The sequence below is a fragment of the Pyricularia pennisetigena genome (genome assembly GCF_004337985.1).
Source record: "Pyricularia pennisetigena strain Br36 chromosome 7 map unlocalized Pyricularia_pennisetigena_Br36_Scf_7, whole genome shotgun sequence".
NCBI lineage: Eukaryota > Fungi > Ascomycota > Sordariomycetes > Magnaporthales > Pyriculariaceae > Pyricularia > Pyricularia pennisetigena.
This window is the reverse complement of record NW_021940919.1, coordinates 841649-867695: the sequence shown is the minus strand read 5'-3', so window position 1 is coordinate 867695 and position 26047 is coordinate 841649. Positions and strand designations below refer to the sequence as shown.

Sequence of the window (26047 nt, the reverse complement as noted above, 5' to 3'; positions counted from 1 at the left end):
AATTAAGAAATTATCGAGAACACGCATGAAACAGCGCCGATATTCTTGCTATAACATTAGCATTCGACAACTGTGCAAGAATAGCTAATTTAAGTAGCGTCCGCACAGATGTCGACAGTGACTTGGTAGTGTCTGCCTGCTACTGCATAAAACGATGCGGTTTGGTTGTTCGTCGGATGCTGCGCGGGATGGGCGGGACTCACCTTTTGACAGAGTGGGTCTGATGGATCACTGCCGCGATTTACCACAGTACTTGCTGGTTCCACTAGTCCGGTTACCGTTTAGCGCAGCGCAGTTTAATCGCCAAACAAGTAGACCAGGCATATGACTTCCCTTTTTTTCTTGCTGTAAGCGTTCGTCATCAATCTTTGTTTCTGGCGAGGTGGTTTCTTTATATTTTTGCTCTCCCACTCCCTCCAGCCTTAGCGCTGGTATCCTCTATTTTCCGACGACCCCTAAAGTTCAACCCTGAAGATCGACGGAATTGCCGATATTGTGGACGCGCCCGACATGTTTCGCCTCTATCGTCACCATTTTTGACCTTTGACAGGCAGCAGAAGACGGTGCGGTGCGCGTACATCGCCCGCGAATCATACCTAACGAACCATCATCGCACTGCATTTAACATCGCACGCGCACACTCCATGCTACGGTTTGCCTCAATGCACAACTAAACTTTTGCCCGCTAAAATAGTGGCGCCTTTTGTACATTCCGCCGTTAAACAATGTCGCTTTTTGGTTCCAAGCGGCGGCGCCCTCCCAACTCGGTATGTCGTCATTGTCTTGGTCCTTAGCGCTCCCATACGCATCGTCGTGTCTCAATGTCGATCTGTTTTGGGCCGGTTGCCGGCCGACGGCTACTGTTGGTGAAGCTTTTCGCTGCCCATTAGTGGCTTTTCATTACCCCATTTAAACCCCATCAATCTCCATGCCTGTTTCTCTCCGTTGCTTCGCCTGTTTATTGCAGCGGCAGCAAAATCGCGTCCCGAGGTACCTTTCGCTAACGATCAGCCATGATGCGCATACGGCAGCAGCAACCGTTGACGTCCAGCACAGCGCATTCGGATGCTGCGACCGCTGCACTATCGGCATTCTCCTCTCTTCAGCATCGCCAGTCCTCGCCTTCGCTGTCCGAGGCCGCCGCAGCTGCCGCCCTCAAGGCCCGACCACACACCCCGACCGATGTTTCAAGTGTTGTCCCCCGGCGACGTGGTCGTCGCGCCGGATCGGCCAACTCGTCTCACGGTACGGCGAGCCCGCATCCGTCGCTGCGTCGCTCTTTGAGCTCGGGTTCTATGGGCGAGCGCACCTTCAGATCTCCCAGCCCTCATGGCCGTCAGCCACAGGGCTCTTCGGGAACAAATGGCAACGGAGTGGCGCATTTGGCCGATTACGATAGCGCCCCTCCGGTCCCTTCGATCCCTGAAAGTGTCCAAGCGCTCCCATCATCGAGAGACCAGAAGCGACACCAAGGATCTGGGAGTGGACGCACTTCTGCGCCGCCTGTACGCCTCGCGTCACAGAAACTAAAGGATGGGGGCCAAGGAACTTGGTTCGGAGGCCCTGCTGTTGGAGATCTGGCAAACGTAAGGACTTCGGATTCGCTGGTGTTATCTACATCTACTCCTCACTCTCAAGATGCCACCACGAGACCAGAAAGTCGGACATCAGTAAATTTCTCGTACCCGGCACGCCAACGTGTTGGCTCGCCCCCAGCCACGCCGTTAGCCGAGGAAGCGCCTTTGGCATCGCAGCCGCGCCAGCACACGATTGCTTCAGATACCGATCACGACGGACACGGTCGAACAAGGAGTAAACGTGCCTCCGTTACAACCTCTCCCCCTCCCAGACAGTCCACTCCAAGACAGCGGCCCTCCTCAATGCCGGATGCCCAAGAACTTGTATACGATCCCAACTCGCGTCGAATGGTATCCAAGGCAGAACTTCAGGCACTCGAGCAGATACTAAACGGAGTAGAGCCCAGGCAGGCGCCGAAACAGAAAAGACCGACGAGGGCAGGAAGTCATCTTGCGAAAGGAACATTAGGCAGGGCACAGGGATCTGCGGTACCAGCCACGAGCGCGGCAACGGCTGCTGCGAATCATTCGAGTACATCCAAGTCTTTGAATGTGGAACAGACCACTGCTCGGTTGTCAAACTCGACTCGCCCCACTGCGCCTATATCACTTGCATCGACGGAACACCCCCAAGATGCTGATTCGGTCAGGGATGACACTGCAGAAGCCAAGCCACGCTCGAGGCATTATGTGCAACATAGCCAGGACCACATTATCAATCCAGCAGGCCCTGGATCCGAAGTTCAAGCCGAGAAAAAGCCAAATTCGCCTCTCCCAAGCTTGGAGACCCGATATCAGGAGCGCATGCAAAGTCCTCCCGCTGTCCAGCATGTTGTCCAAACAGATGCCCCGAAACAGCCTCAGCCAGAGCCTCCGCGTGTTACTTCGAACGTTCTTGACTCTGTTACCTCGAGACAGCATGTCCACACACGGCCGGAACGGGCAACCCCCGTGTCAGCAGTCGACGAGGACCGATATACAACAGAGGTATCCCCACGGCCACGACAACCATTTGCAGAAAGAGTGGATAAAGGTGAGACAAATGAAGGCAAGTTCACTACGACGGACGCACAATCTGCGCACGCCGAGAAATTGAGGAGTCTTTCCACAAGTCCGGTGCGTGTTGCCCACTTTGGGCCGGTTCAAAGAAATCTGTCAGTTAGGCATTCGCCGCCTCCCCGGTCAATCAGTCCCAGGAAGTCCGCCTTGAAGCAACACAGCTCCCCCAGGGACGGCTCCCCAAGAGGTGCGTCTTCGGCCGATGATGCATCGGAAATCGGCGCTCCAAATATGCCAAGCGAGACCCTGGCCGAAAGAAAGAAGTCTGCTAGGGTCAGCTTCGATGATCGGGACTTGGTTCTGGATGACAGCGACTCATCGGATGTAGCAATTCCGCAAGCTGAATTGCCCAAGGAAACCAAAACAAGCCCGGCAAACAATCGACGGAAGTGGTTCAGCAATATAGGCAGGAGCAAGAGGAAGGATGATGCCAGCTTTGACGATGATGAGGTCATGAAGCCTCGGCCGGCACTCCCGTCATTCGGTAGCGTGAGGGCCGAAAAGAAGAAGCACGTTGAAGAGGTTGAAAGACCCCTGGTCACACCATCCGAGCTCACTTACTCCCCATCTTTGCCTGACTCGCCGTCTATGCAGTCACTTGTAAGTCCTGTCAACGATCAGCGTGGCGATGTGCCACAGGGCCAGTCTACAGATCGCGCTATCGCGCCAGTCATTGCCACGGATTACGCATCGAGGTTTCCAGCCAACACGTCGAGATATAGGGAGCCTCTTCCGCCTGTGGTGACATCTAGAGACGGCGGATATCTTTCCATGTCTAGTGACAGCACCTCAGAGAGTGACCTGGAGTCACTCAAAGACACTCCTACTCTCTCAACGCAACATAGCGCTGCTACTTCGGTGCCCGATGTCGAGTCCGAGTTGATGCCAACCAAGCTAGCCACCGTGCCGGAGACTTCCGGCGATATTTCTAGCCCCCCTTTGGTTCACTCACAGAACGCGCAGCAGCCGAGTGAGGGTATCAAAGTGGAATCCAACAACTCAAGTCCGATTCCATCCATCTCCGTCACAGAAGCAAGTCCGACTCCTGCCCAAGAGCAAAGAACCGCCAAAGAAAAGTTGGATTTACCAGGTGGCTTCCCTGACGAGGACTCTGACGACACAATTCAGGCAACGTCTGAGCTCGTCATGGACAAGGTCAACGAACCGCTCACAAGACAGACGGTCACGGAGCCCGTGGTTCAGATGTTAGACTCGACCAAAACCGAGCATACACCAGCAACGGTCTCAGCCATGACTACACCCGTCCAGGATGATTCTGACAGCGATGGGACGAGTATTTACAGCGATGCCTACGAGGACCTATCTGACATTGATGAGACTGGCTTCCAGTCGCTTGATGCTGTTGTAGACAGCCCAGTCTCGGCTGGAGTAGGCAGAAGCATGAATCAAACGACAGAGTTTCCTCCAAAGCTCTCTGTGGAAAAGAGCGGTGTAAGCGAAGAGAACAACCCATCAGGTCCTGTCACTTCTCCCGTGGATGACTGGGAAGCTGCCAAGGCCTACTGGAGGAGTCTCACAGCCGATAAGAGAGCGCAGCTGGAGAGAGAGGCCAATGAAGAGGCCGGTGCCGATGCCGATCTGGAGCAGGAGGCCCGAGATGAGCCCAGGAAGCCACGGCGCAAAAAATCCGTGGAGAAGAGGCAGGCTGAGAAGCAGGCAATCTTGGAGGCACAGAGGGATCCCGAGAGAACCTACATGATTAAGCCCGGGACCAAAGTTCCAGATGAGATTCCTCTTCCGAGCAACTCTGTCTTGAGAAAAAGTATGCGCCAGAAAGCCCTTGAGGAGGCAGCCCCGGTTTCTGTGGGCATGAGCGGTCGGCTGAGAAAGTCGATGCGGACCACGACTCAGCCACCAGAGCCCGCGGTGCAAGCCCCAGCACAGAAAACAAAGCTACAGCGTGCCCCGGCTCCAACGCTTTTGACAACGACCCAGGCCGCTGCTGGAGCGGCGCACCGAGCTCACCAGCCAGCCAGCCCTACTGCAACATCCCCTCCCGCACGTAGCGGAACCATGACGAGTTTCTTCCCGCCAGTACTCAAGCGACGTGGTTCAACTTCGAGTGAGAGCAGTTTCAGACGAAGCGCAACCAGGAGGGCCACGAACGGGTCTTCGGCTGGCGACTCTGGGGGCTTCTTTCTTCGAAGGACAATGCGTGGGTCATCAACGGCAGAGCAAACAGAGAGCCCCTCGACGAACCCACGTCTCTCGATGAGGAGTGCCTCTCCAGGAGATTCAATGCGTGGCTCAAAAGCACCGCCACCACCTGTCAGTATGAACGGCTCAAGGATGAGAACGTCGCTGCGTGACGCTGGCGGCAAGTCGAAACTAGGAGCCAAATCTGGGGGTGGCAGCAGCATCAACCTTTCTTCATTTGGGCTCAAATCAAAGACCAAGAGCAGGGGTTCTGGGTCTAGGTTTGGTGACTCGAGCGACGATGACGATGCTGGAGGCGGAGGCTTCCGCAGCCGGTTCGAGGATTCGAGCGATGATGAGATTGCCGATGCTGCGCCAAAACCCCATACAGGCCTGGGCGCCAAGAGCATGCGCACTGGTAAATCTAACGCTGCTGCATCTCGTGCGTCGGCTCGGCCTCAGGCCGTGCAGGAAGAATCGCCCGATCTACCTGATAGCAGTGATGGTGAGTTGACAGGTCGTGGGACTGGAGCCGCGGTCTCCCGGGCTGGTTTGATTTCCGTCACCCGGCCCACGCGGCAGGCTTCTACCGTTGTGGGATCATCGCTTCGACGATCAGGATCGGGTCGTGACTCTCTTGGCAATGCGCAGGCCCTTGGCACTTCGCTCATGAGGAATGGGAGCGGAAGCGGCGGTGGTAGCGGAAACGGCAGTCCTTTGAACTCGCCGCCACGCAGCCCGACGAACCGACGGGGCAGCTTTATGGCCGCTGTGCTCGGACGGAGGAAAAGCTCCGCACCGTCTTCGCCGATTCAGAGGGGGGAACTGATGGACAGTGCCGCCCGTCGGGATACGGCGCTGGAAAGGAGCCCAGCCGAGCTGGCTGCGATGCGTGGCAGTTCGGGCGCAAAGCTGCAAAGGCGGACGACAGGGCCCACGGGGCTCGAGGCCGAGCAGTGGCCGCTTGCCACGCCTAGCCCAAGTGAAGAGCAGCAGAACGGGCTCCGAAATTCTGAGCGGCCGGCGTCGGCGGGAAACCTGTTGACCGGTAGCCACAGGCCAGGAATACTCAAGAACACGCGGAGGACAATGTCGAACGGGGACAGGGTCGTCGGTGCGGTTGGTGGTGGCGACGGCGGGGTTGTGGTTGTACATGGCGACAACGTAGACGAGGTCGTCCCGGTTGTCGGAGGCGAGCATATCCCATCCAAGACCAAGAAGAAAAAGTTTGGAGCGCTGAGAAGGATGTTCCGCCTGGACGATTAGGGTCGTCGGCAGGACCATGAAATGCGCGGGGAGTGGGTTGATATGGAAGCGGACCTGAGCCATGGTCAGAATAATACACATGGGCATATGCAACCGCTGGTTTGCATCATGACGGTTTTCCGGAAGCGCGAACAGAGGTGGCTTTGCAATACGAATTGAGGGAGAGGACAGTGATGGGGTCGTGGAACAGGAAAATTCTGGGTATAAAAATGATGACGGAAGGGATGTTGTTGTCCCTTGTCTTTTCCTTTGTGTTCCTTTGTTTTTTTTTTTTTTTTTTTTTTTTTTTTTTAGGGATAGGTCACCATCCAGACGATGGATCTCTAGACGTTGTTCTTTTCTTTTGTGTACTCGATTAAAGGAGCGAAGTATTATTGGTGTGGAAACTGGCGCTTGGAGCGTGGTCGTTGGGTATTGGCATTGAATAAGCTTAAACTAACTTCCAACCTTTGTCATATTAATCTCTATACCCAGGTTTCTTCTCTTGCGGTTTTGAAATGGAGTTATAACAAGCTATCAGTCGGATTGGCACGCTGGGAGACGACGATGATGAGGACGCCGATCTGCGTCAAGGGGGTTGACAAGATGTCTAATTTTATTTTACCATGCAGGTATAGGCTTGAACATGGGCACTTCTAGAATTTTTGGAATGGCCAGAATATACAAGGAAAGACGGCAGACCAGAAAGACCTGATGAGATGTTGAGAAATCAAGAACTACAGTCGTCAGCGTGCGGAGGGGCATTGTCGACAGTTACCCATCGAAGCTCTCGAACAGCCCCCTTATGCCTTGGACAAAGGGGGCTGTGGGCGTGTCGACATGCTGCGATAAAAGGCGATCCCCTGACGAGGGGGTACAGGGATCTGACTTGGTAACAATCTCTCGAGATGATGATGTCGTTGGGAATATATAATGAATGAAATGCAAGACCGGAAAACTTGTTTATGATGCGATTTCCTATTCTATGCCCAAGGTCTCCATCCTAACTATGGCCAAAACGAGACGAGATTACAGGGCAATAGTTAATATAATTGAGTTTGGCAAGCGAACGAATGTTTGCGGGGCAACCCAAACAGGCGAGTCGGAAATTATGCAACTACGGGACCGGCCTATGCCGTTTGTGAAGAAGTTGTAATTCTTTCAAGCTCAAACGTCGCCGCTTTGGGGGCCAGTGAATCAACAAGAATGCCTGATTCGTGGCAAAAAATAAAATATTGCTGCAGATCGGGCCACCTATGGGTGACGTTTCACGATGAAAAAAGGAGGCGGGTCAAAGCCCAAAATTCACCGCCAGGGTTCCCAGATATGCCGCTGGAATTTTGCATATAAACTTTGTTTATCTCCTGCTGGTTTCTCCCGGATCGACCTGACTTGGTAGGATGCCATCTTCGCATCCGAACAACACACATTCGTTTCTGCTTCCCCCCCCCCCCCCAAAAAAAAGATGGCCAAGTTTTCAGCGTTCTGCTCGCTCGCCCTGCTCGGCGGCCTGGCCGCCGCCCAGAAGCCAGTCGGCACCGAGACGCACGAGAAGCTCACGACGTTCCGCTGCACGGTGGCGGGCGGGTGCGTGGAAAAGACAAACTACGTCGTCCTGGACTCGCTCACGGGCCACCGCATCTACCAGCCGGCGGCCGAGGCGTTCGACTGCGGAGTCCGGGGCGCGGCGCCAAACGTCACGGCGTGCCCGACCAAGGAAGCCTGCGCCGAGAACTGCGTGATCGAGGGCCGGCCCGACTACGGGGTCCGGGGCGTCAGCACCGCCGGCACCAGCCTCCGGCTGCAGCTGCTCAAGGACGGCGTCAAGGTCGCCCCGCGCGTCTACCTGCTCGACGAGGCCGAGGAAAAATACGAAATTCTGAAGCTGACCGGCAGCGAGTTTGCCTTCGACGTCACCATGGATAAGCTGCCCTGCGGCACCAACAGTGCGCTGTATCTGTCCGAGATGGAGGAGGACGGCGGCAAGAGCGAGCTGAACCCCGGCGGCGCTGGTTGGGGAACTGGGTATTGTGATGCCCAGTGTTACATCACCCCGTTCATCAACGGAGAGGTAACGTGACGACCGGCCCTGTCCGTTCAAAGATGCAGGTTTACGTTGAGTTTCTCGGGGCTAACCATGTCACTTTGCAAACCTCTAGGGAAACATCAAGGGCAACGGCGCTTGCTGCGCCGAGATGGACATTTGGGAGGCCAACAGCCGCGCCACCCACATTGCTCCTCATCCTTGCAGCAAGCCTGGTCTCTACCTGTGCGAGGGAGACGAGTGCGGATCCTCGGGAGTATGCGACAAGGGCGGGTAAGTCTGAGCTTGAATATTCTAGTCTTTTTTTTTTTTTTCCTTTCTTTACCTTGTTGGCATACAAACCATGCTGACGCCCACTCGACAGCTGCGCATGGAACCCCAACCGCATCGGGCAGCCGCACTACTACGGCAACAACGACACGTTCAAAGTCGAGTCCCTCAAGCCCATGACGGTGGTGACGCAGTTCCCGGCCGACGCGACCGGCAAGCTGGCGGCGATCCGGCGCCTGTACGTGCAGGACGGCGTCGTCATCAAGGCCGAGACGATCCACAAGACCGGCCTGCCTGAGGTGGACGAGCTGACCGACGGCTTCTGCGAGGCGTTTGGTGCCCGGCGCTACATGGCCCTGGGCGCCACCGGGGGCATGGGCGACGCCCTGACCCGCGGCATGGTCTTGGTCATGAGCATCTGGTGGGACGAGTCCGGCGGCAACATGCAGTGGCTGGACGGGAACGGGACGGGCCCCTGCAACGCCACCGAGGGCTCGCCCGCCAACATCCGGCTCGTCCAGCCGAACCCCGAGGTCACCTTTAGCAACGTCAAGTGGGGCGAGATTGGCTCTACTTTCCAGGGCGGTGCCGGGGTGGCGTGAGTCTGAGGTGTGTGCTTGTAAAAAGGTAGACGATGGGTGGCCGGAGCTATGGCAGAACTACAATTCGTCTGGTTTAGTTCTTGAACATGGTTGGAGTTGATAGCCTGTCTTGTCTGTCTTGTCTATTTTGAGCTCAGACGGCCGCCAATAAAAGTATTCGAAGCGCCACTCTTGAACCCTAAGTTGAGCGTTGACAGCGACACAGCCAGCAATGGTTGTTGCACTAAAACAAAAAAAAAAAAAAAAAAAAAACACAGGCAAAAGACAAAAGCTCCTGTCCATGACTAATGCCGGCCAGTAACTTTGGTAAATATAGCCTGCAACAATAGTAATCCTGGCCCAAAGCCACAGGGGTAAATCTACATCCGGCCCCCCTGACAGCCTTTAGTATAGACCCACATTTCTACTCCAAAACCCACTAAAAACATGTCCATCCACAACATGGAAAAAAAAAACTATGAATATGCGCTAATATTGCCACCCTCCTGCTCCGTCTTCAACAACAACTCAATAACTTCTCCGGTTCGGTGGTGTAGTTGGTTATCACAACAGTCTAACAACTGTACAGTTCACTGTACACTGTTCCACTGTAGGTCCTCAGTTCGAGCCTGGGCCGAATCAAGAGTTTATCCTCGGAAGGGGATTCGACTTTTTGACATTTTTTTTTTTTTTGCTTCGACCGGACACGGGCGATATCTGTGTTGGGTGTGTGTCCTTGTGAGGCGGACATGAGAGGTGCTCGGTTACTGCTACATGGCCGGTGCAGTGTTGGACTATAAGGGAGGTTGAGGCAATCTACGAGAGATGAGATGGCGAGAGCTGTGTGTGAGTCGTAGTTTGCTTCGAAAGCCGGAGAAATTCGGGCGGAACCTAGGGTATTTGTCAGTTAAAGTCTGGTTGTGGCCGCAGTGACTTTCCACTGGCATGGCGCGTTGTTTCGCCTGCTGTGGTTTTTGAATACATTCGTCGAGCTTATTCCTGACCCACTCAAAGGCCAAGGATGAGCCTGTCTCAAACTGTAAGGTCGCAATGCAGTTTTCTGGGAAAACCACACCTTGATACGAAGCGATGACGCTGTCAAAGCTGATAATACCATGCTATGAATGCGTTGCAGCCAAACACTATACAGTTAATGCACCAAAAGCAGTATTGATGGTCCTCACGGCCCGCAGACACTATCAGCGTCCAAGATCTCTTGTGGTACGGCACTGAGTTACAGCATGCAGCCAAGAGTCAGTCGGGCCCTACCGGATGTCCTTACGAATCTCCTTTTTTTTTTTTTTCTCATTGTTTTGCTATACATTTTTTGATAAAACATCCAAGTCGACAACGGCAAATAAAATCCTCAGCGCTCCTCCGCTTTTCGGTCTTGTGTAGTCTAATAGACTCCTGCTCCGAGGCCGATGGCAAATGTGAACATGAAAGGGAGACGGCGTTTTGTATTTTGTCCCGCTATACATCTTTGCTGATTTCACTTCTTGCCGCCATGGGAATTGCCCTGGGGTCCGCCCTGTTTTTGTTGTTTTAAAGAGAAGATTAGAATACCATTCAACAAAATTGTTTCCAAGTGTAAGAAAAAGTTCTGTCCAGTCCAGAGACGCGAAAAAAAAGGAGACAAAAACGTACCAGGTTGTTGCCACAGAACCCGCCGACACAACCCAACGCGCGGGTATCTAGGTCCTTGGTCGTGGGAGCGGCGAGGCCGACGGCGGAGAGGGCGCTCAGGATCATTGCGAATTTTGAGAATTGCATTTTTGCTGGTGGGGTTTTCGGTTCGCTCGGAGAGGTGAATGGAGTTGGCAATCAGGAAATGAATAGTCAGAAAGGGTGTAATGTCTTGCAAAAGGTATTGATGATTTTCGAGCGAGTTTAATCAAGCGTTCGTCACTACCGCTGCGATATATTTATACCATTTCGAACACGAACAAAAAAGTTTAAACCAGCCAGTAGACGGCTGCCACCTCTTTGTCGAGCCCCCCGACGTTTCAGCACACCCGCACGCTGAAATCTGTCCGTGTCGCAACACGAACTGTCCCGGGACGACTCAAGCAGCCCGGGGCTCGTTGGCGACGGAATGTTGCCGCTGATCCCATATGATTTGTACTGCAGAAATACACGTAGCCTTTTCGCATCTTCCGCCGCGCATCGCAGATCTTGGTCCGAGGCAGCAAACGACGGTCGAAAAAGCCGAGCTGAAACCTTCCAACGACAAAGCTTACACGTTTGCCGTGCATCGCCACTTGACTTTCGTTCAATCTGAAACATTTGAGCGGTGATCCTCTGGGTCCAAAGCGGTGCAACGAATCCAACGATCAGAACCGTATTTCCTCGTCATCAAACAAAATCGCGTTCGGAACAAATCTTATCCAGGGTTGGGGTCCCTGGATCTAATTATCTGTGATGCTTCTGTGTGTATAAATCCCATGCATGCCCGGCTTCATTGCAAGAGTCTGACTTGGTACCAGATAGCCACAGCGCCCTGAAGTAGCTTTAACTAACCCCGAGTTCTTAATCATACTAAGGAGGCTTTTTGGGCATTGCTAGTATGCTGTACATCAACTATACTGAACAATAGTATATGTATGTATGTATATATATATATATATATATATATATATATATATATATATATATATATATATTATCTATATATATTATCTATATATTCACTCCTGGTGCATAGTTCCCAGTCTTTTTAATTTGCTTCGATGTTCTGGACGATAAATTCATTTGACCACTCAACCATTTATTATAGCGAGACACTGTATTTCATAGACTCAGGAGGAGCCTTTGATGATCTGCCATGGTGCAGCCGACCGTTTCTCATACAACACGTACAAAACAAAAGAACAAGAAAGACATCAGTACTTCCCGCGGACCTCAAACGGCGCCCTGAAGACGTCCCAGTTGTCGGCCGCACTGGGGTTGCCAAAGGGCTTGAGGACGGCGAAGCGCATCACGTAGCGGCCCTCTGCGATCTGCGACCCGTTGCCGAGCTTGCCGAGCCACCAGGACTGGTAGACGCTGGACAGCTGGGTGCGGGCGAGGTCGTAGAGGGGGAACGGCGAGGTGTCGTTCGGGTCGTTGCGGGACGGGTCGAACAGCGCACCCGCGCGGGAGCTGGCGTGCTGCGTCGCCGTGCCCACGTAGCCGTTCTGGCCTACCACCGGCGGGTAGACCCAGTTGCGCTCGGTCCAGGTCGACTCGAAGATCTGTGGTGGTGGGCGAAAGGCGTTTTAGTTGGGCAAAAACGAGAACAGAGCGGAGAGAGAGAGAGAGAGAGAGAGAGAGAGAGAGAGAGAGAGAGAGAGAGAGAGAGAGAGAGAGAGAGAGAGAGAGAGAGAGAGAGAGAGAGAGAGAGAGAGAGAAAGAGTAGGCAACTTACGTCCCAGCGGACCTGGCGAGTGCCCCACAGCAGCTTGAGGTTGGACCTGGGGAAATCCTGTGCGCCTAGGCTCAGGTTGAAAGAGAACCTGGAAAAGTGAAAGCACGCGACTGTTAGTCACAAAGAAGCACAAAGCACCAGAGAGAGAGAAAAAGAGAGAGAGAGAGCGACAAAGGCAAGAGACGAACCAGTTCTTGTCCTGAACATAAGTGTCGTTGGGTCCAGAAACAATAAAAGGAAAGCCGGTCTCGACAATGGACCCGAGCTGATTCCTCAAATCGGCACCGACACCCATGTACGGGACCGACAGGACCTCGCCGTTGCTTCCGGCCACGACCACCTTGCCACCGTACAGGGGCAGGGCCGAGGCGTTCCAGCCCAGGGTGTCCGGGTTGCCAAAGTTGACGCTGACGCGCTTGGACTCGCCGGGGGCGAGGGTGAAGTCGCGCGGCAGGCTGACGACGGGCTCGTAGGCGCGCGGGGTGAGCTGGTCAAAGGTGCGGATGCGCTGCGTGACGCCCGAGCCGACGGCGGCCGGGGCCCAGGCGACGGTGTCGACGCCGGCGGCGGGTTGGCTGGAGAATCTGTACGAGACGGCCGAGGCGCCCTGGTTGGTGACGGTGACGTCGTGGTAGCGCGAAAAGTAGCGCGTGTCGTTGAGCTCCATCTTGTCGAACCCGAGCTGCGTGTCGTACTGGAGCACCTTGAAGGCGTCGATCAGGCCCGTCGAGACCTGCGCGGGCGGCGCGGCGAACCCGTAGTCGCGCGACGTGCCGTCCGACCACGGCAGGGCCACGCCGCTGGAGATGATGCGCCGGGACAGCACGCGCGCGAACCCCTTGCCCTGCACCGAGCGGCCGCCCTTGGCGCCGATGTAGAGGGCCGCGACCCCGGCCACGTAGGGGCAGGCCATCGAGGTGCCGCTGATGATGTTGTAGGTGCCGTCGAGCCAGGTGCTGAAGATTTGTCCTCCGGGGGCCGCGATGTCGGGCTTGAGCTGCAGGTCGTACAGCGGGCCCCAGGACGTGAAGATGTTGGGCCGGTTGCCTTCGGAATACGGCAGGCCGACGGGGATCTCGGGGACGGACGAGAAGTCGGCCGTCACGTTGCCGCCGGACTTGAGCGTCTCGATGATGGCTTGGCCCGACTCGGCGGGGATTATGGCAATAAGCGTGGTGTAGTTGCTCGTGCCGGGCGTCGTGATGGGCGACTCGTTGTTGTAGATGAGAATGTATTGCGCCCCCAGCGCGGCCAGGTTCTCCTGCTTGGTCTGGAACGGGCAGGTACCGCGGCGCACCAACGGGATCTTGCCCCGCAAGCTGGGCGTACCTGGCGGGTACGCGGTGCAGCCGTCTGCCGTGGCCGTGGGGTCCAGCGAGAGCGACACGATGGGCCAGTCGACCACGGTGGGCGGGAAGTAATCGCGGGCAGGGATGTATCCGACCTTGACCGTGTCGGAGCTGCCGCCGGCGGGGGTAAAAGTCGCCTCGAACGGGTACACCGGGAGAACCGCGGTGGATACCGACGCGACAGCGATGACGTTGCGACCTGAAGACCCGGAGCTGCCGTAGAAGGGGCCGATTTCGCCAGAGTTACCGGCAGAAATCGTGACGACGACCCCCTCTTCGACCAGACGAGAGGCCACCTCAGCCCAGGCGTTGTTTGACCAGCCATTGGCACTACCAATACTGGCGGTGATGATGTCCATCTAAAGAGAGAGAGAGAAAAAAAAAAAAAAAAAAAGAGTTTTTGTCAGTGTCATGGAATTTCGTTGCAAGCAAATCTAGTGTGTGTGTGTGTGTGTGTGTGTGTGCGTGCGTGTCAACCTACTCCGTCCTCATAAGCCCGGAGGAACGACTCGATCAGTGTGGCCGAGTCGGTGCTGCTGGCGTTGGAAAAGACCTTGTAGGCATACAGTTCCGCCTCGGGAGCAACTCCGGTCCACCCCTCTGTCTTTCCAGCGACGATGCCGGCGACGTGAGTGCCGTGGCCTTTGCGGTCAATCGGGTCGTCATCGGGCGCCTTGGGGCCGCTTGCGGGGTAGTCGCCGTCACCGACAAAGTCCCATCCACCGGCGATCTTGAAACCGGCTCCGAAGCCACCACCCAGCTACGTTGCAGAAACAAAACGCTGGTCAGCAAATTGCGCGCCTGCTCCCCCAATAAAAGCCCCGACAACTCAAGGGGAATACCTACCGCAGGATGGTCGTACCAGATGCCGGTATCAACGACACCAACCTTGACGCCCTTCCCAAACAACCCCTGAGCGTGCAGCTTCGACACGCCCGTGACGTTGTGAGTGGTATAGTCGAGGGCGTCGTCGGCAGCGGCGGCGCGCTGGTCTTGCAGAGGCGCGAGCTTGACTTCCTCGTTGAGCCAGACGCGGACCACTCCGGGCAGGCGCTCGAGGTCGTCGGCATTATGATTCGTGGTCTCGATGCTGGCGCCGGTAAAGATGGTGCTGTCAAACGCCTTGACGACCTTGATGCCGTCGGTGGACGCGATGGCCGCCGTCTGGCGCCTCTGCTTGGCCGACGAGCCGCCGGCGCCGGCGTACTCGACAATGAAGCTGCGGGCCACCAGGGGAGCTGCCTCGCCGTCCTCGGTCCGGAACGAGGCCCAGGCCCCGCCCAGGTGGAGGGCGAGGGCGAGGGCCGAGGCGGTGGAGAGGATTGTGCTGCGCATGGTGGGCTCGACTGCTCAGGGCTCGACTGCTCAGGGCTCTCCTGGAGTACGAGGCTCAAGGCGTACCTGCTGAGCAAGGACGGTCGCGTCCATCTCCAAAAGAAGAGTGCCCGTCCCCTCCCAGCTGGGCTTTATACATGTGTCTGTCATCTTTCGTGGGCCGAGGTTACATGACAGTGGAAAGAGGCGAATCGTATCAGTGAGATGATGCGACCAGCCAGGGGGATGACGCGCATCTGCAGATTCTGGGTGTTGGTCTGGCGCAACACCGGGTATTCTCTGACTAGCGCAATGGATTTTTTTTTTTTTTTTTTTGGACACCCGGATCGATACCTTACCCAAGATTATTGGCCTGCCCTCTTGCGTTGACAGAAAAAAAAGTGCCGTAATATGCCGACTGCTTTCATCTGCGGCAATTTGATAGTATTGCCAAGATGTGACCGCGGGCGGCCCAAGTCCCCTTTCAATACCACCTAACTTGTTGGGCAAATTGGGGGTGGTGGTGGTGACAGGCCACCGAGAACCCCTGAATCGAAAGCTTCTTCATACTGTACTGTAACCTTCTCCGCTGATGTATGCAGTCTTTCGTATTGCCACGCATCTATCCAATAGGCAATTTCCGAGCCCCCAAGGCCAGGTTGAGCGGGAACTGCTTTGCCAGGGTGGGGCAAGTATAGATAGCCAGCCGAGATGCTTGGGGGAGAATACCCGCTGGCGTTGAGGTGTGACTTGGCATCCTCTCAAGCGGCATTCTTCGCGTCGTAAAACACAAACAAGACTCGGACTGGAACCGAACTTGCTGCTGAATTGAGCTGCAGACGACCTGCACGATTCGTGGCGACTTGGGGAACTTGTTGACCTTGCCACTCTGCCTAGCGGGATTTAGAAAAATATTGATGCGCGATAGGAGAAAAAGAAGGAAGACCAAAAAGAGGAAGACCAAGAAACCGTGGTGCTTCTCCACATCAATCAAACCCCCATGCTCCAGACCGCGACCCGACTCCCGGATGTGGGGTTTCACGGTGGCCGACCGTCGGCAGGCTGCAGCCTAAATCATCACGAATCGGGAAGGTGAAGGAGCCGTGTCAGCACCAACTGCTGCGCCGAGAAAAGCACGACAGTGGATGCAATCTGTGCTAGTGAATGATGCCCACGCCAATCATGTCTCTACTCCTTTTTCTTTCGCCTTTATCTTTTCTCTTGTGCCTTTTTCTTTTTTTTTTTTTTTTTTTCTACCGGCCTTTTTACCCGGCGAGAATTAATTGATTAGGTTATCGAATTTCCTTCTTGTACTTGGATAAGCTCACAAGCTATTGAAGTTTTGACAAAACTCTATGGCAGGGCCACGAGCCACGAATGGAAAAAGAAAAAAAAAAAAGGTCAAATACCTCTCGGATCCAAACACACCCATGCCTCCTCACCGCTGCGCGCAATGATACGCTTGGAAGTACTGGAACTCATCTCGTGATCCCCCCCACTTTGCGTCGTCCATGGGAAAGCATCTGCGCCGTGGGCTTGTGTATGTGGACTAGGCCCGCAAGCTTCTCCATTTCTTTGAGTGTTGTCCCGTTCTCCTAGTCTAGATCATATGTGTGTATGTGAAAACGCGCGGCGTCTATATCGGCACGTCCAGAGTGCAGTGGCTCAACTGTATCCGATTTTGGAATACATCATTTCTCAATATGACTGCTCGGCAAGCTCGCTGTCAGGCTCCATGTTTACATTGCCCGTCGCTGAGTCGAGGGAGTTGTTGGTCAAGGGCCTATCTCACCAGGCTTGCTGTTGCCGACATAGAAATGCACATAAGCATCACCAACAGTTAACAAACAAAGGCAAGCGTAGAGTCTGCATAGCGAGTAATCGGGTCTAATGGGTGGATAGTGATTCCAGTTCCCTTTCACCTCGCATATATGAAGTACCTCGTCAAAGGCTTTTAATTTATGCCTATTACCCTAAAACCTTATTCGTCATGAAAAAAATTACATGTACGTATCAGAGTAGAGAGGCTAGGTTTATCTCATTTTAAACCCAGGTAAACCTAGTGCTATCCAGCGTACATATACTCACAGCGTATGGCTATTTCTTACCAAATATAGTTTCGTACTACTGAGCGAGAAAAATCTAAGAGCAATACATGTTTGCCAAAAAGGGTTGACAGTAGAGAAAAAGAAATTGAGATTGAATCAACATAAGAGCAGGTCGATAAACTCGGATTTTTCGTGGCACTGCATACGCTTATGGGACAGATAGCTAGCTGTAATGTTCAATCAGAAATGTGGAAAGTGGTCTATGTTCTAGATATCATTGAAAAAACGAGGTGGTCCAGAAACCCGCCATGTGTAGACGGCTCTGCGTACCTCGTGTCCTATGGATTCGGGTCCCGGCCCTACCGGCCTTCTGGTTGGCGGGCATGTAGGTTCGAACTGGCCGTCCTTTGCCCTGCCCCGGCACTATATTCATACCTGATCTCTAGAGGGCTATCTCGCCTAGTGCGACTACTCATGTTATTTCCCTTAGCTGTAGCAGGAAAAACGCACAAACTAAAGGTTATACTAATGGAAGGTGAATAACCGTCGACCCTATAATAAGTGAAGGGGATTTCCCGCTTCTTGAAAGTAGAAGAGTTTGTACAAGGCTAATCCGGCGCTCCCATATCTTGATTCCCAGCCTTGAATATTTACTGTACTTGCTCGTAGACGTAGTCCTGAATTTTCAATCTATGAGGCAGTTGAGGGGTAATGGACACCATACATGCACGTATTCTACCGTAGCTTTATAAATTATAATTAACCTGCACATACTTTTATGGCACGTCAACGGACATCTTATTTTATGAGCTGGTGGAAATTATTATCGATATTGGATTCTCAAAATTAGATGGCATTGTGACGGGACAGTGGTAAATATATGTAAATCATGAAAAGAAAACTTATAAAATGCTTTGTCAAAACGTGTAGGGTACAAATGTAATATAACTGGGCTTGCGGAAACGCCAGCAGCAAAAAGGGCAAGAAGCTGGACTTTCTGAAAGACTGAGGTTCTCAAATGAAATCTAACTAAACAATTAAAGAAATTGTATATGGGACAGGCAGGTAAAAGTCGAGATAAAAAAGCTGTTTCCGTATATGGAAGGGTTATAAAGCAAAGCTTGTAGGGATTGCTTCTGGGGAAATCGATAGCCAGTAATTCTAGAATTGAAATTTGAGGGAAAAGCAAACCTCTCACTTCGTTTATATGCTCTAAAGTGCATACATATCCTTTATAGTGTGCGGTATTATATTAACTGCACCAAAATGCTTTATAAAAATATACTGCAGACAAGATAGGATTAGTGTTACTATTTGTTACTATTCGAAAGAGATTAAATTACTTTAGTCTACAGACCGCTAAATTACAAATGTACATGTATGGATACAGATACATACATATAAAATACCACTACCTTCTTTGTGAAGCTTGTTTCTATAAAGCAAAGCAGTGTAACAAATAGTTAAGGCCTCGAACTTAATACAATAAATAAAATTTTATTCCAGTATAAGAAATGCAAATATAAATGGGTACGAAATGGACTGTCTCACAAGTCTTTATTACGCTCCATCTGTTATTTACACTTTCAGTAGCATGTTTTAAATGAAGTGAATGAAAGCTGCTCCATGTTTAGGTGGCTGGAATGAATTGTATATTGCTAATATCACTCTCCACGAGCAATAAGCTTCAACCGACAGAGATAGGAGTATGAAGCCGAAGACTGATCAATTCTCCACTGATTACTTCTCCGGTTGTGATACGTCTGGAATGTCCCTATGGTCGCATCTCGACTTGGAACATCTGTTTCAACTGATCTTATTGGCGTAGTCATGTAGACGCAGCAATGATAATATATCGATTTCCCGTCCGGCCCTGCCGTCAAACCAGCCGTCTCATCTGTCCGCGTTTTCAACGGCCGTGATGGAATTCTTAGCCGAGGCAGTCATTTCATCGGACCTTCTGTCGCCAATATAGCCACTTTGAGAGGAATTATGCGCCCGTCAGTAAACAAACCAAGCAGTCGATAAATTGCCAGGCATTTTCTCGGAATGGTAAAGAATAGCAGATCGGAAAAAAAAAAAAGACAACTTACAAAATCTTGTCAATCTGTTCAAGCGTCAGCCCCTTGGTCTCAGGCAGCAGGAAGAAAGCCCAAGCGGTGGCGAGCAGCATCCAGCACGCAAAGAAGAACCAGACGCCAAAGCCCAGCGACGCAAAGATGTACGGCAGGGCCTTTGTGATGGCGAACTGCACGGCCCTGGAAGGAGATGAGACATTTCCTGTGATTAGCACGTCTGTAGAGAAGAGAGAGAGAGAAAAAAAAAAGGACAACTCACCACTGGCAGAGCGCAGCAAACGTCCCCGTGACGTTCCTCAGCGCTCCGGCAAAGATCTCGGCCGACACGATCCACGGGATCCCGTTGAGCCCAAACGACCAAAACACCGAGTAGATCATGATCATGGCGGTGGCGGCGCGGCCACCGGCGGCGGTCGACTCGGACAGCTCGCGGCCCGCGGCGATGGCGCCGGCCGGGTTGCCGACGTAGACGTAGGCGCCGACGAACCACAGACACAGGGAGCAGGCGAGCGACGAGATGATGGTCGGGTTGCGGCGGCCCCAGAGGTCGATGAGGAAGATGTAAAAGATGATGGAGGCGACGGCTGCGGGGCAGTTGTTGTGAGTGTCAGTGAACGGCGTGATCGGTGGGGTGGGAACAGGGAAACAAAACTGTCCTCCCTGGTGGGGAGAGACTGTGGCAGTATGGCGGCGACACTCACCCTTGACCAGGCCGTAAATGCCCGTGTAGAGCGCGACGTCGGTGATGCCCAGCGACCCAAACAGCGTGGGGGAGTAGTAGTTGATGGCTTTGTTTGATAGGAGTCGTAGTTAGCCTTCGCTGCCACTGTAAAGCTTTGACAGCAGCTGATCAGAGAAAAAAAAAAAAAAAAAAAAAAGCACATACCGGCAGCTCCAGACATGTTCTGCAAGGCAAATGCGCAAAACACGAGCAGCACGCGGTTCCACATGCCCTTGCGCGACAACTCAAACATGGCCCCCTTGACGAAAGCCATGGTGCCGGCTCCGTACCTGCTCGCGATGGCCGCTTCGTCTGCGATGCGGCCGCGCATCATCTGCACCTCTTCTTGGAGATCTGTTTTTTTTTTTTTTCGGTTTGGCGTCGCCGTCTCAGCCGTCAGCAAAGAACACCTCTAGACGAGAAGCATGTCATTTCAAGTACACAAGGCCGTAAGAAGAACGGACGTACATTGGTGATCGATGGGCAGCTTCCGCAGCGTCTCCAGGGCCTTGAACGCCTGCGCGTCCTTGCCCTTGCGAAGCAGCCAGAGGGGGCTCTCGTGCAGCACAAAGGAGCCTACGAGGATCAGGGCCGCCGGCGGGATCTGCACGGCCATTGGAACGCGCCAAGAGGCCCGGGAGTTGGGATCCATGGTGTTGTTGACTGGTGCGCAGGTGCAAGGGTTTTCTGTCAGCTTTGCCCACATGTTGCAGTCGGTCGATCCTAGTGATATATATATATATATATATATATATATATATATATATATATATATATATATATATATATATATATATATATATAAAATGCTTGACCTACTGCCGTAGTTGATCCAGAATCCTACAAGAGAGCCCAGCTGGTACGTGATCTCGAACAGACCCGTCATGATGCCTCGGATAGACGGGACAGACAGCTCGGCGATGTAGCTGGGGACGGTTGCCTATAGACTGTGGTTAGGGCTTCGAAGCAAGGTCGAGGTTGGGACGGGGGTTATTGTCTGACAGTTATGCAGCCACAAGCCAAGCCTGTGAGGGCACGACCAGCGTCTAAGCAGTTGAGAGAGGATGCGCGTCAGCATATTCTCAAAGATACACAACGCACGCGTTTCTTTTTATCTGTGTTGCAATGCCAGACGTACATATGTAGTCAAGCTGGTTAGTAGCCGCCGTCATGAGGACCGCGCCGACCAGGAAGACGATGCAGCTGCTGTTGAGGGCCCATTTCCTCCCGTAAAGCTCGGTAACTAGGCAAAGCGCAAGCAGGTAAGTCGTGCGTGCTCGCCAGTCAGCCGCGCACCGTGACGCCACCCACCCTTCCCTGGGGGTGTTCGGCAACAAAAAAAAGGGGGGGCGTGTACGCACTCATGAAGGAAGCCAAGGCGCCGCCCAGGGCTCCAGCCTGAAAAGCAGAGGTGATGTTGCTCGAGATGTTGTTCGCCTGCGGTCCCGACACGCCAAAGTCGGCCTTGAAACTCGCGCGCGCGATCGTGGTCCCGATAAATGCTGAGTCGTATCCGAAGCTTCGGGTTGCCGGGGTTATATCAGCGACTAAAAACTATTTACCGCCATCTCTCTGGTCTTTGACGCTGAAAAAAAAAAAAAAAAAAAAAAAAAAAAACCCCCCCCCACCCAATATTTTGACGGGGCTAGTGAGGCCAAAAAAGAAGAAGTCTTACAGAAATGCTCCAACAGCAATGATGGTCGATTCCAAGTACAACCTAAAGTTGAAGACCTCCTTGGGCGTCGGCCGGTCCTCGACTGCTCTGAACCCACCCATGATTAGGCGACTATAAGGCTTCCTGTCTTGTGTCACTGCAGCATAGAACAGAAGAAAAAAAAAGACTTTGCCAGCGTACCCCTGGGAAACACACCGTTAAGTATAGAAGAGTAAGAAAAAAAAAAGAAAAAAAAAAAGAAACAACTAAAATAACAGTTCACGCAAAGATATCGGTCACGATCAACTTCCAACACGCGGGGAAAAGTTGGGGAAACCCACCCTTGCTCCGCCATTATTCTCCTCATGACTCCATCCTGCAGCAGGTTTTTGCACGAAAAACTCCAAAATATTGCGTGGGACAGCACTACATTTCCGGGGAGACGGATGGGGTTTGCTGTGGGACCATGATACGATTGGCCACTGTTGGCCAATTATTACCTTGTATTTTTGTTATGCCTAGGTATATCTATATCGGAAAAGAAATAACAAACAGCCAGGACAGACAGCCGATGCTCGCGTCGGCTGTTAGCCGACCAAGTCTCCACTTCAAGATTCAGCACTTTGACTCGGTCCCTGACCGTGACCGTGACCGTGACCCTGACCACCATAGCTCACGTCTGCACCACGTACCTCTCCTTCTGCCGCGTCACGCCCTCGGGGTCATCGCGGATCTGGCTGCTCACAAACCGGACCTCAACGCCAAAGCTCCCGATTTCGGGCCCCAGCATCGCCGTCGTCTTGTTCGCCCACTCGTCCAGGACGTTCGAGTCGTCCTCGCCAAACCACGTGATGACGTAGTGCTCGGTCGCATTGTTGGGTATTTCCCGCAGGTCAGCCAGCGGGAGCAGCGCCAGCTCGACCTTGGTCGCTCCGGGGCTGGATGGGTCAGCGGGTGTCTGGGTGACATTGTCGATGAGCTTGAGGGGCGTCAGGAGCGCGCGCCAGAGTCCCTCAATGCAGGCGTCGCAGAACTCAGACGTATAGACGTCGCGCATCAGGCACAGGTCGTTGGTCGGGCGATAGGTCGTCTGGTTGCGGATGTTGTAGGTCGGGTAGAGGGAGTTGTGGCCGATTGTGAAGTTGAACCTGGGAGTTTTTTTTTGTTGGTTTTAGCTGATGATTCATGTCTTGTGCAGTAGGCAAGAAAGAAAAGAGAGAAAGACAGTTACTCACTGCTCGTCGGCAACCCCATACTCCAGCACCTGAAAGTTGCACAGCTGCGCCTTACCCTCGAGATCCTTATTCAAAAGCTCAAAAGTCAGGTTGTGCACCCCTCCACTCAGCTTCGCATCCCGAAACGGCAGCCGGTAGATGATCCTGTCCAGTCCGACACCCTCCTTGTACCTCCAACCGACATCCTTCCCGTCGAGCGTGACCATCAGATCCTCAGTCGCAGACACGCCGCTGATGCTGAACTGCAGCGAATAGCTGTCGTACGTGCCCGCGCTCGGGAAGCTCGTGCTCCACGCCGTCGTGGTGTTCAGCAGCGTCCAGGGGTAGCCCTGAATTGGCATGTTGCTGAGCTGCACGTCGGGCTCCTTCTCCGGGACGCTGTACCACGACTTCCAGGGGACGTTGCTGACGTTTCGCGCCGAGTTCACTCCGCGGTAGACCTCGCCTCCGTCGTATTCCTCGCCCACTCCGATGATGCTGTGGCCGAGCTCGTGGCGGAGCACCACGGCACCGTTGACGCGTGATGCCGTCGTCACGGTGAACTCGCCGCCCAGCCCGCCGTAGAGATCATCGTTGCCGAGCAGCATCGGGTAGTCGCACGCAGTGGTCGATGAGCAAGCCGCCCGAGCGACATCTGGCTTGTCGTAGTAGACGCCACGGAGCTCGGTCCCGTCACGGTAGAGGCCGTATACGGTACTGTAGTGTTTTAGTTGGGAGCCCCGACATCGCTGATTATCCGGGGGGGGGGGGGGTTGGACAACACTGCCATGCTTGCTTACTCTTTAGGTACGCCACCAACACCGATGCCGCTCTGTCTCGCAACATTAGCCATGTCCTACTCGAATGACACCCTCCCCCAATTGGGGCAGAAAGCACACTTCATGCACACACACGAAAAAACCCACCTCATTGCTAGCCGTAAAGCCCGCCCACCAGTTCATGATGGGCAGGACATCGGCAAACGTCCTCCCGTCCGTCAGCTCCGTGGCGAGAGCCATGGCGTCGTCAAAGAACTTGTCCTTCTCCCCCTCCGTGTATCCATCGCCAAAGAAGATGAGGTCGACGCGGTTCTCGGACGGCCCGCTGACGATGAGCGGCCTGATCTCCAGCGGAGGTGGCGGCGTGGTGCTCTGTCGTTGTTGGAGTTGAAGATGAGGCGGCTGGTCCTCGCGCTTGGCGAATTGGCCCTGCCACTTGTGCTCGCAGAACTGAGCACGCGCGAGGGCGGCGGCGGCGGCGGCCAGGAGCGGCCAATACTTCATCTTGGGTCTGGCCGAACGGAGACCAAGGGAAAGGGCCGAGTTTGGGAGCCGAGGCGGTCAATGTAGAGAGGAGACTCCCCGACAGGAAGACGAGGCAAGTTAGAATTAGGTAGGATTTGTGGCAGTATTTTATACCTGCCGACCTGGCTGCGTGCTTGCCTGCCTGTCTGCCTGCCTGCCTGCCTGCCTGCCTCCCGTCAGTTCCTTATCTTTTCAATAGCCTCTTCCGTTGCTGGCCATCGCCCAAACTTTCAAAAAGATTGACTGACACTGAGGAGAATCAGACGACACCTTCCTAATGTGAAATTGGAGATGGGTGGGGATGCAAATTTCATTGGATGATCCAGGTCGGGAATGAGGGGTCATGGGTTATGGCCAAAGATGCGACCGCAAACCGAACCACTGTTTGGTTGTTTACAGGCTCCATTGAACCGGGCCGCAATGAAAACCGAAAATGAAAATCAAAGTCCGATGACATCAGATAAACAGAATTTTCCCCCCCACGGCGGCGGCGATTGAAAAGAACGCACTCATGGCTGAAACAACAGTCGGATTCTTGCCCGGCGACGCGCGATACAAGGGTCGGCCCTCGACACTTTCTTTTTCTTTCGACACAGACTGTACAACAGAACGGTTTTGGTGATTAATCAATTCGTTGTCGAGCTGCATGTGCTTGAGTAATCCCTTGAACAGGACTGTTTTGGTCTTGCTATACCATAGAAAACGGCCTTGTTGCGCGGAGGCGGAACAACCCAAATAGCTGCTCATGATCAAGCAATTCTTTTTCAAGGGCGGCCAACTTTTAGAGAATATCTCACTGTTCTCTTCAGCCACTGTCTTGCCTGTTTGTCTCCTAGACTCTTGACGTATTTCGGTGCCAGCTAGGGGGTAACAGTCACCTGAAAGTTTCCAAAATCATAAAATGGTCCTTCTGAAGAGTCAAGTATCGGCTTCGAGTCAAGTATCGCCTTTGAACTGGGAAACCAAGTCATATCAGGTATCCAAGCAACCCGGTAGGTAGAACTCGTCGTTTCTCAGACCTAGCCACTCCTACGTTTCTCGACCCCATGCGCTCTTCAAATCCCGCCTCCGAGGCCGGGCGCAGCCATGAGATTTGAGAATATGAACTCCTGGTGTGTCATTGTCAAGAGCGCGTCGCAGGCATCATCCTGCTTTGTGGTGAGCGCCCCTGACTCCTTGACTACTCACCGCATCTTGGTCGCTGTGTCGGTCAACAACTTCAAGGTTTCAAAGGTGGAACCTTCTCGCGTCAATTGCATCGGTATGTTCCGCAGGTCCGCCGTTGAACTAACCATCAGACTAGCTGCTGGACGGGTCAGAAAAATTTCGCACCGAGCCTGGTTAGTGCGACACCAAGAAGTAAATATCTCTTCTTCACCATGTAATGCAGGGGATGAATGCATGCAGGAACGAGTAATAAAATCTGCATCACAAGACTCAGAACGACGCACTTTTCAGCCCGCCTCCCCCCCGTTCCCTGGGTATTCTTTTCATTGCCGCCCAGCAAGTCCCTGCGCACCACCAAGACGCGTATAAAAACAGAACAAAACAGTCTTCACGAGCTAGTAACCTGCACAGAGCCATTCTTGCCATCCTTGGAATCCTGACCCTTCTCGCCCAGCGTGGAGCCACCGCTCGGCGAGCCAGCCTGCTGTTCCTTGAATCTCCTGTGCCGCGGCTTGCCGCCGAGGTCCGAAATCATGAACCTGAAGGTGTTGACCAGCGTCGTTCTGCCCTCGTATATGGGGAAAAGTCCAACGGCGCCGAGGGAGCAGAAGATCCAGATGATGCCGATGGCGACCTGTGAGGGGGGAACGACATTGTTAGCGGTCTTTTGATTCCATTCTCTTGCACACGTCGCTTGCGTGGAGCAAGGTGTTTGTTTGTCTTACCCAGCCGGTGAAGAAAGGCTTCGAGAAGATATAGCCCGAGCCGTACATTGGCATCGGCCAAAGGACGAGAAACGCAACACTGTTCAGGCGGGGAATCATCAGCTAATGATATTGTTTGGGGGGGGGGGGGGGGG

The 26047-nt window shown here is 53.5% G+C and overlaps 7 protein-coding genes across 7 annotated transcripts in view; 3 read left to right on the top strand and 4 right to left on the bottom strand.

The window, feature by feature from the left end:
* Window positions 1–725: 725 nt before the first annotated feature.
* On the top strand, window positions 726–6059 carry PpBr36_09877 (uncharacterized protein; the record flags this gene model as incomplete). The annotated part of the gene is made up of 2 exons (XM_029896996.1): window positions 726–767; window positions 1032–6059. 2 exons carry the CDS (start codon window positions 726–728, stop codon window positions 6057–6059), a joined length of 5070 nt encoding a protein of 1689 aa, XP_029745148.1.
* A 1444-nt stretch (window positions 6060–7503) lies between these two features.
* PpBr36_09876 (uncharacterized protein) lies at window positions 7504–8954 on the top strand (the record flags this gene model as incomplete). The annotated part of the gene is made up of 3 exons (XM_029896995.1): window positions 7504–8109; window positions 8198–8355; window positions 8447–8954. The coding sequence occupies 3 exons, from the start codon at window positions 7504–7506 to the stop codon at window positions 8952–8954; spliced, it is 1272 nt and encodes a 423-aa protein (XP_029745147.1).
* Window positions 8955–11815: 2861 nt separating this feature from the next.
* PpBr36_09875 (uncharacterized protein) lies at window positions 11816–15023 on the bottom strand (the record flags this gene model as incomplete). The annotated part of the gene is made up of 5 exons (XM_029896994.1): window positions 11816–12166; window positions 12340–12427; window positions 12528–14047; window positions 14170–14448; window positions 14535–15023. The coding sequence occupies 5 exons, from the start codon at window positions 15021–15023 to the stop codon at window positions 11816–11818; spliced, it is 2727 nt and encodes a 908-aa protein (XP_029745171.1).
* A 3920-nt stretch (window positions 15024–18943) lies between these two features.
* Window positions 18944–21625, bottom strand: PpBr36_09874 (uncharacterized protein; the record flags this gene model as incomplete). Its single annotated transcript, XM_029896993.1, has 11 exons — window positions 18944–19028; window positions 19144–19308; window positions 19388–19712; window positions 19830–19916; window positions 20015–20203; window positions 20318–20512; window positions 20669–20789; window positions 20852–20895; window positions 20988–21092; window positions 21211–21368; window positions 21525–21625. The coding sequence occupies 11 exons, from the start codon at window positions 21623–21625 to the stop codon at window positions 18944–18946; spliced, it is 1575 nt and encodes a 524-aa protein (XP_029745146.1).
* Window positions 21626–22176: 551 nt separating this feature from the next.
* On the bottom strand, window positions 22177–24000 carry PpBr36_09873 (uncharacterized protein; the record flags this gene model as incomplete). The annotated part of the gene is made up of 4 exons (XM_029896992.1): window positions 22177–22651; window positions 22739–23434; window positions 23518–23549; window positions 23644–24000. 4 exons carry the CDS (start codon window positions 23998–24000, stop codon window positions 22177–22179), a joined length of 1560 nt encoding a protein of 519 aa, XP_029745131.1.
* A 1107-nt stretch (window positions 24001–25107) lies between these two features.
* Window positions 25108–26047, top strand: part of PpBr36_09872 (uncharacterized protein) — a gene marked incomplete at both ends in the record, with an annotated part of 2743 nt that continues 1803 nt past the window's right edge. Inside the window, 2 exons of the mRNA XM_029896991.1 lie at window positions 25108–25282; window positions 25584–25824. Of these exons, the coding sequence (XP_029745151.1) occupies window positions 25108–25282; window positions 25584–25824 (416 nt within the window). The remainder of the gene's footprint in view (window positions 25283–25583; window positions 25825–26047) is intronic.
* The window catches only part of PpBr36_09871 (uncharacterized protein), a gene marked incomplete at both ends in the record, with an annotated part of 2458 nt that continues 1987 nt past the window's right edge, over window positions 25577–26047 (bottom strand). Inside the window, 2 exons of the mRNA XM_029896990.1 lie at window positions 25577–25822; window positions 25878–26015. Coding sequence (XP_029745098.1) covers window positions 25577–25822; window positions 25878–26015 — 384 coding nt within the window. The remainder of the gene's footprint in view (window positions 25823–25877; window positions 26016–26047) is intronic.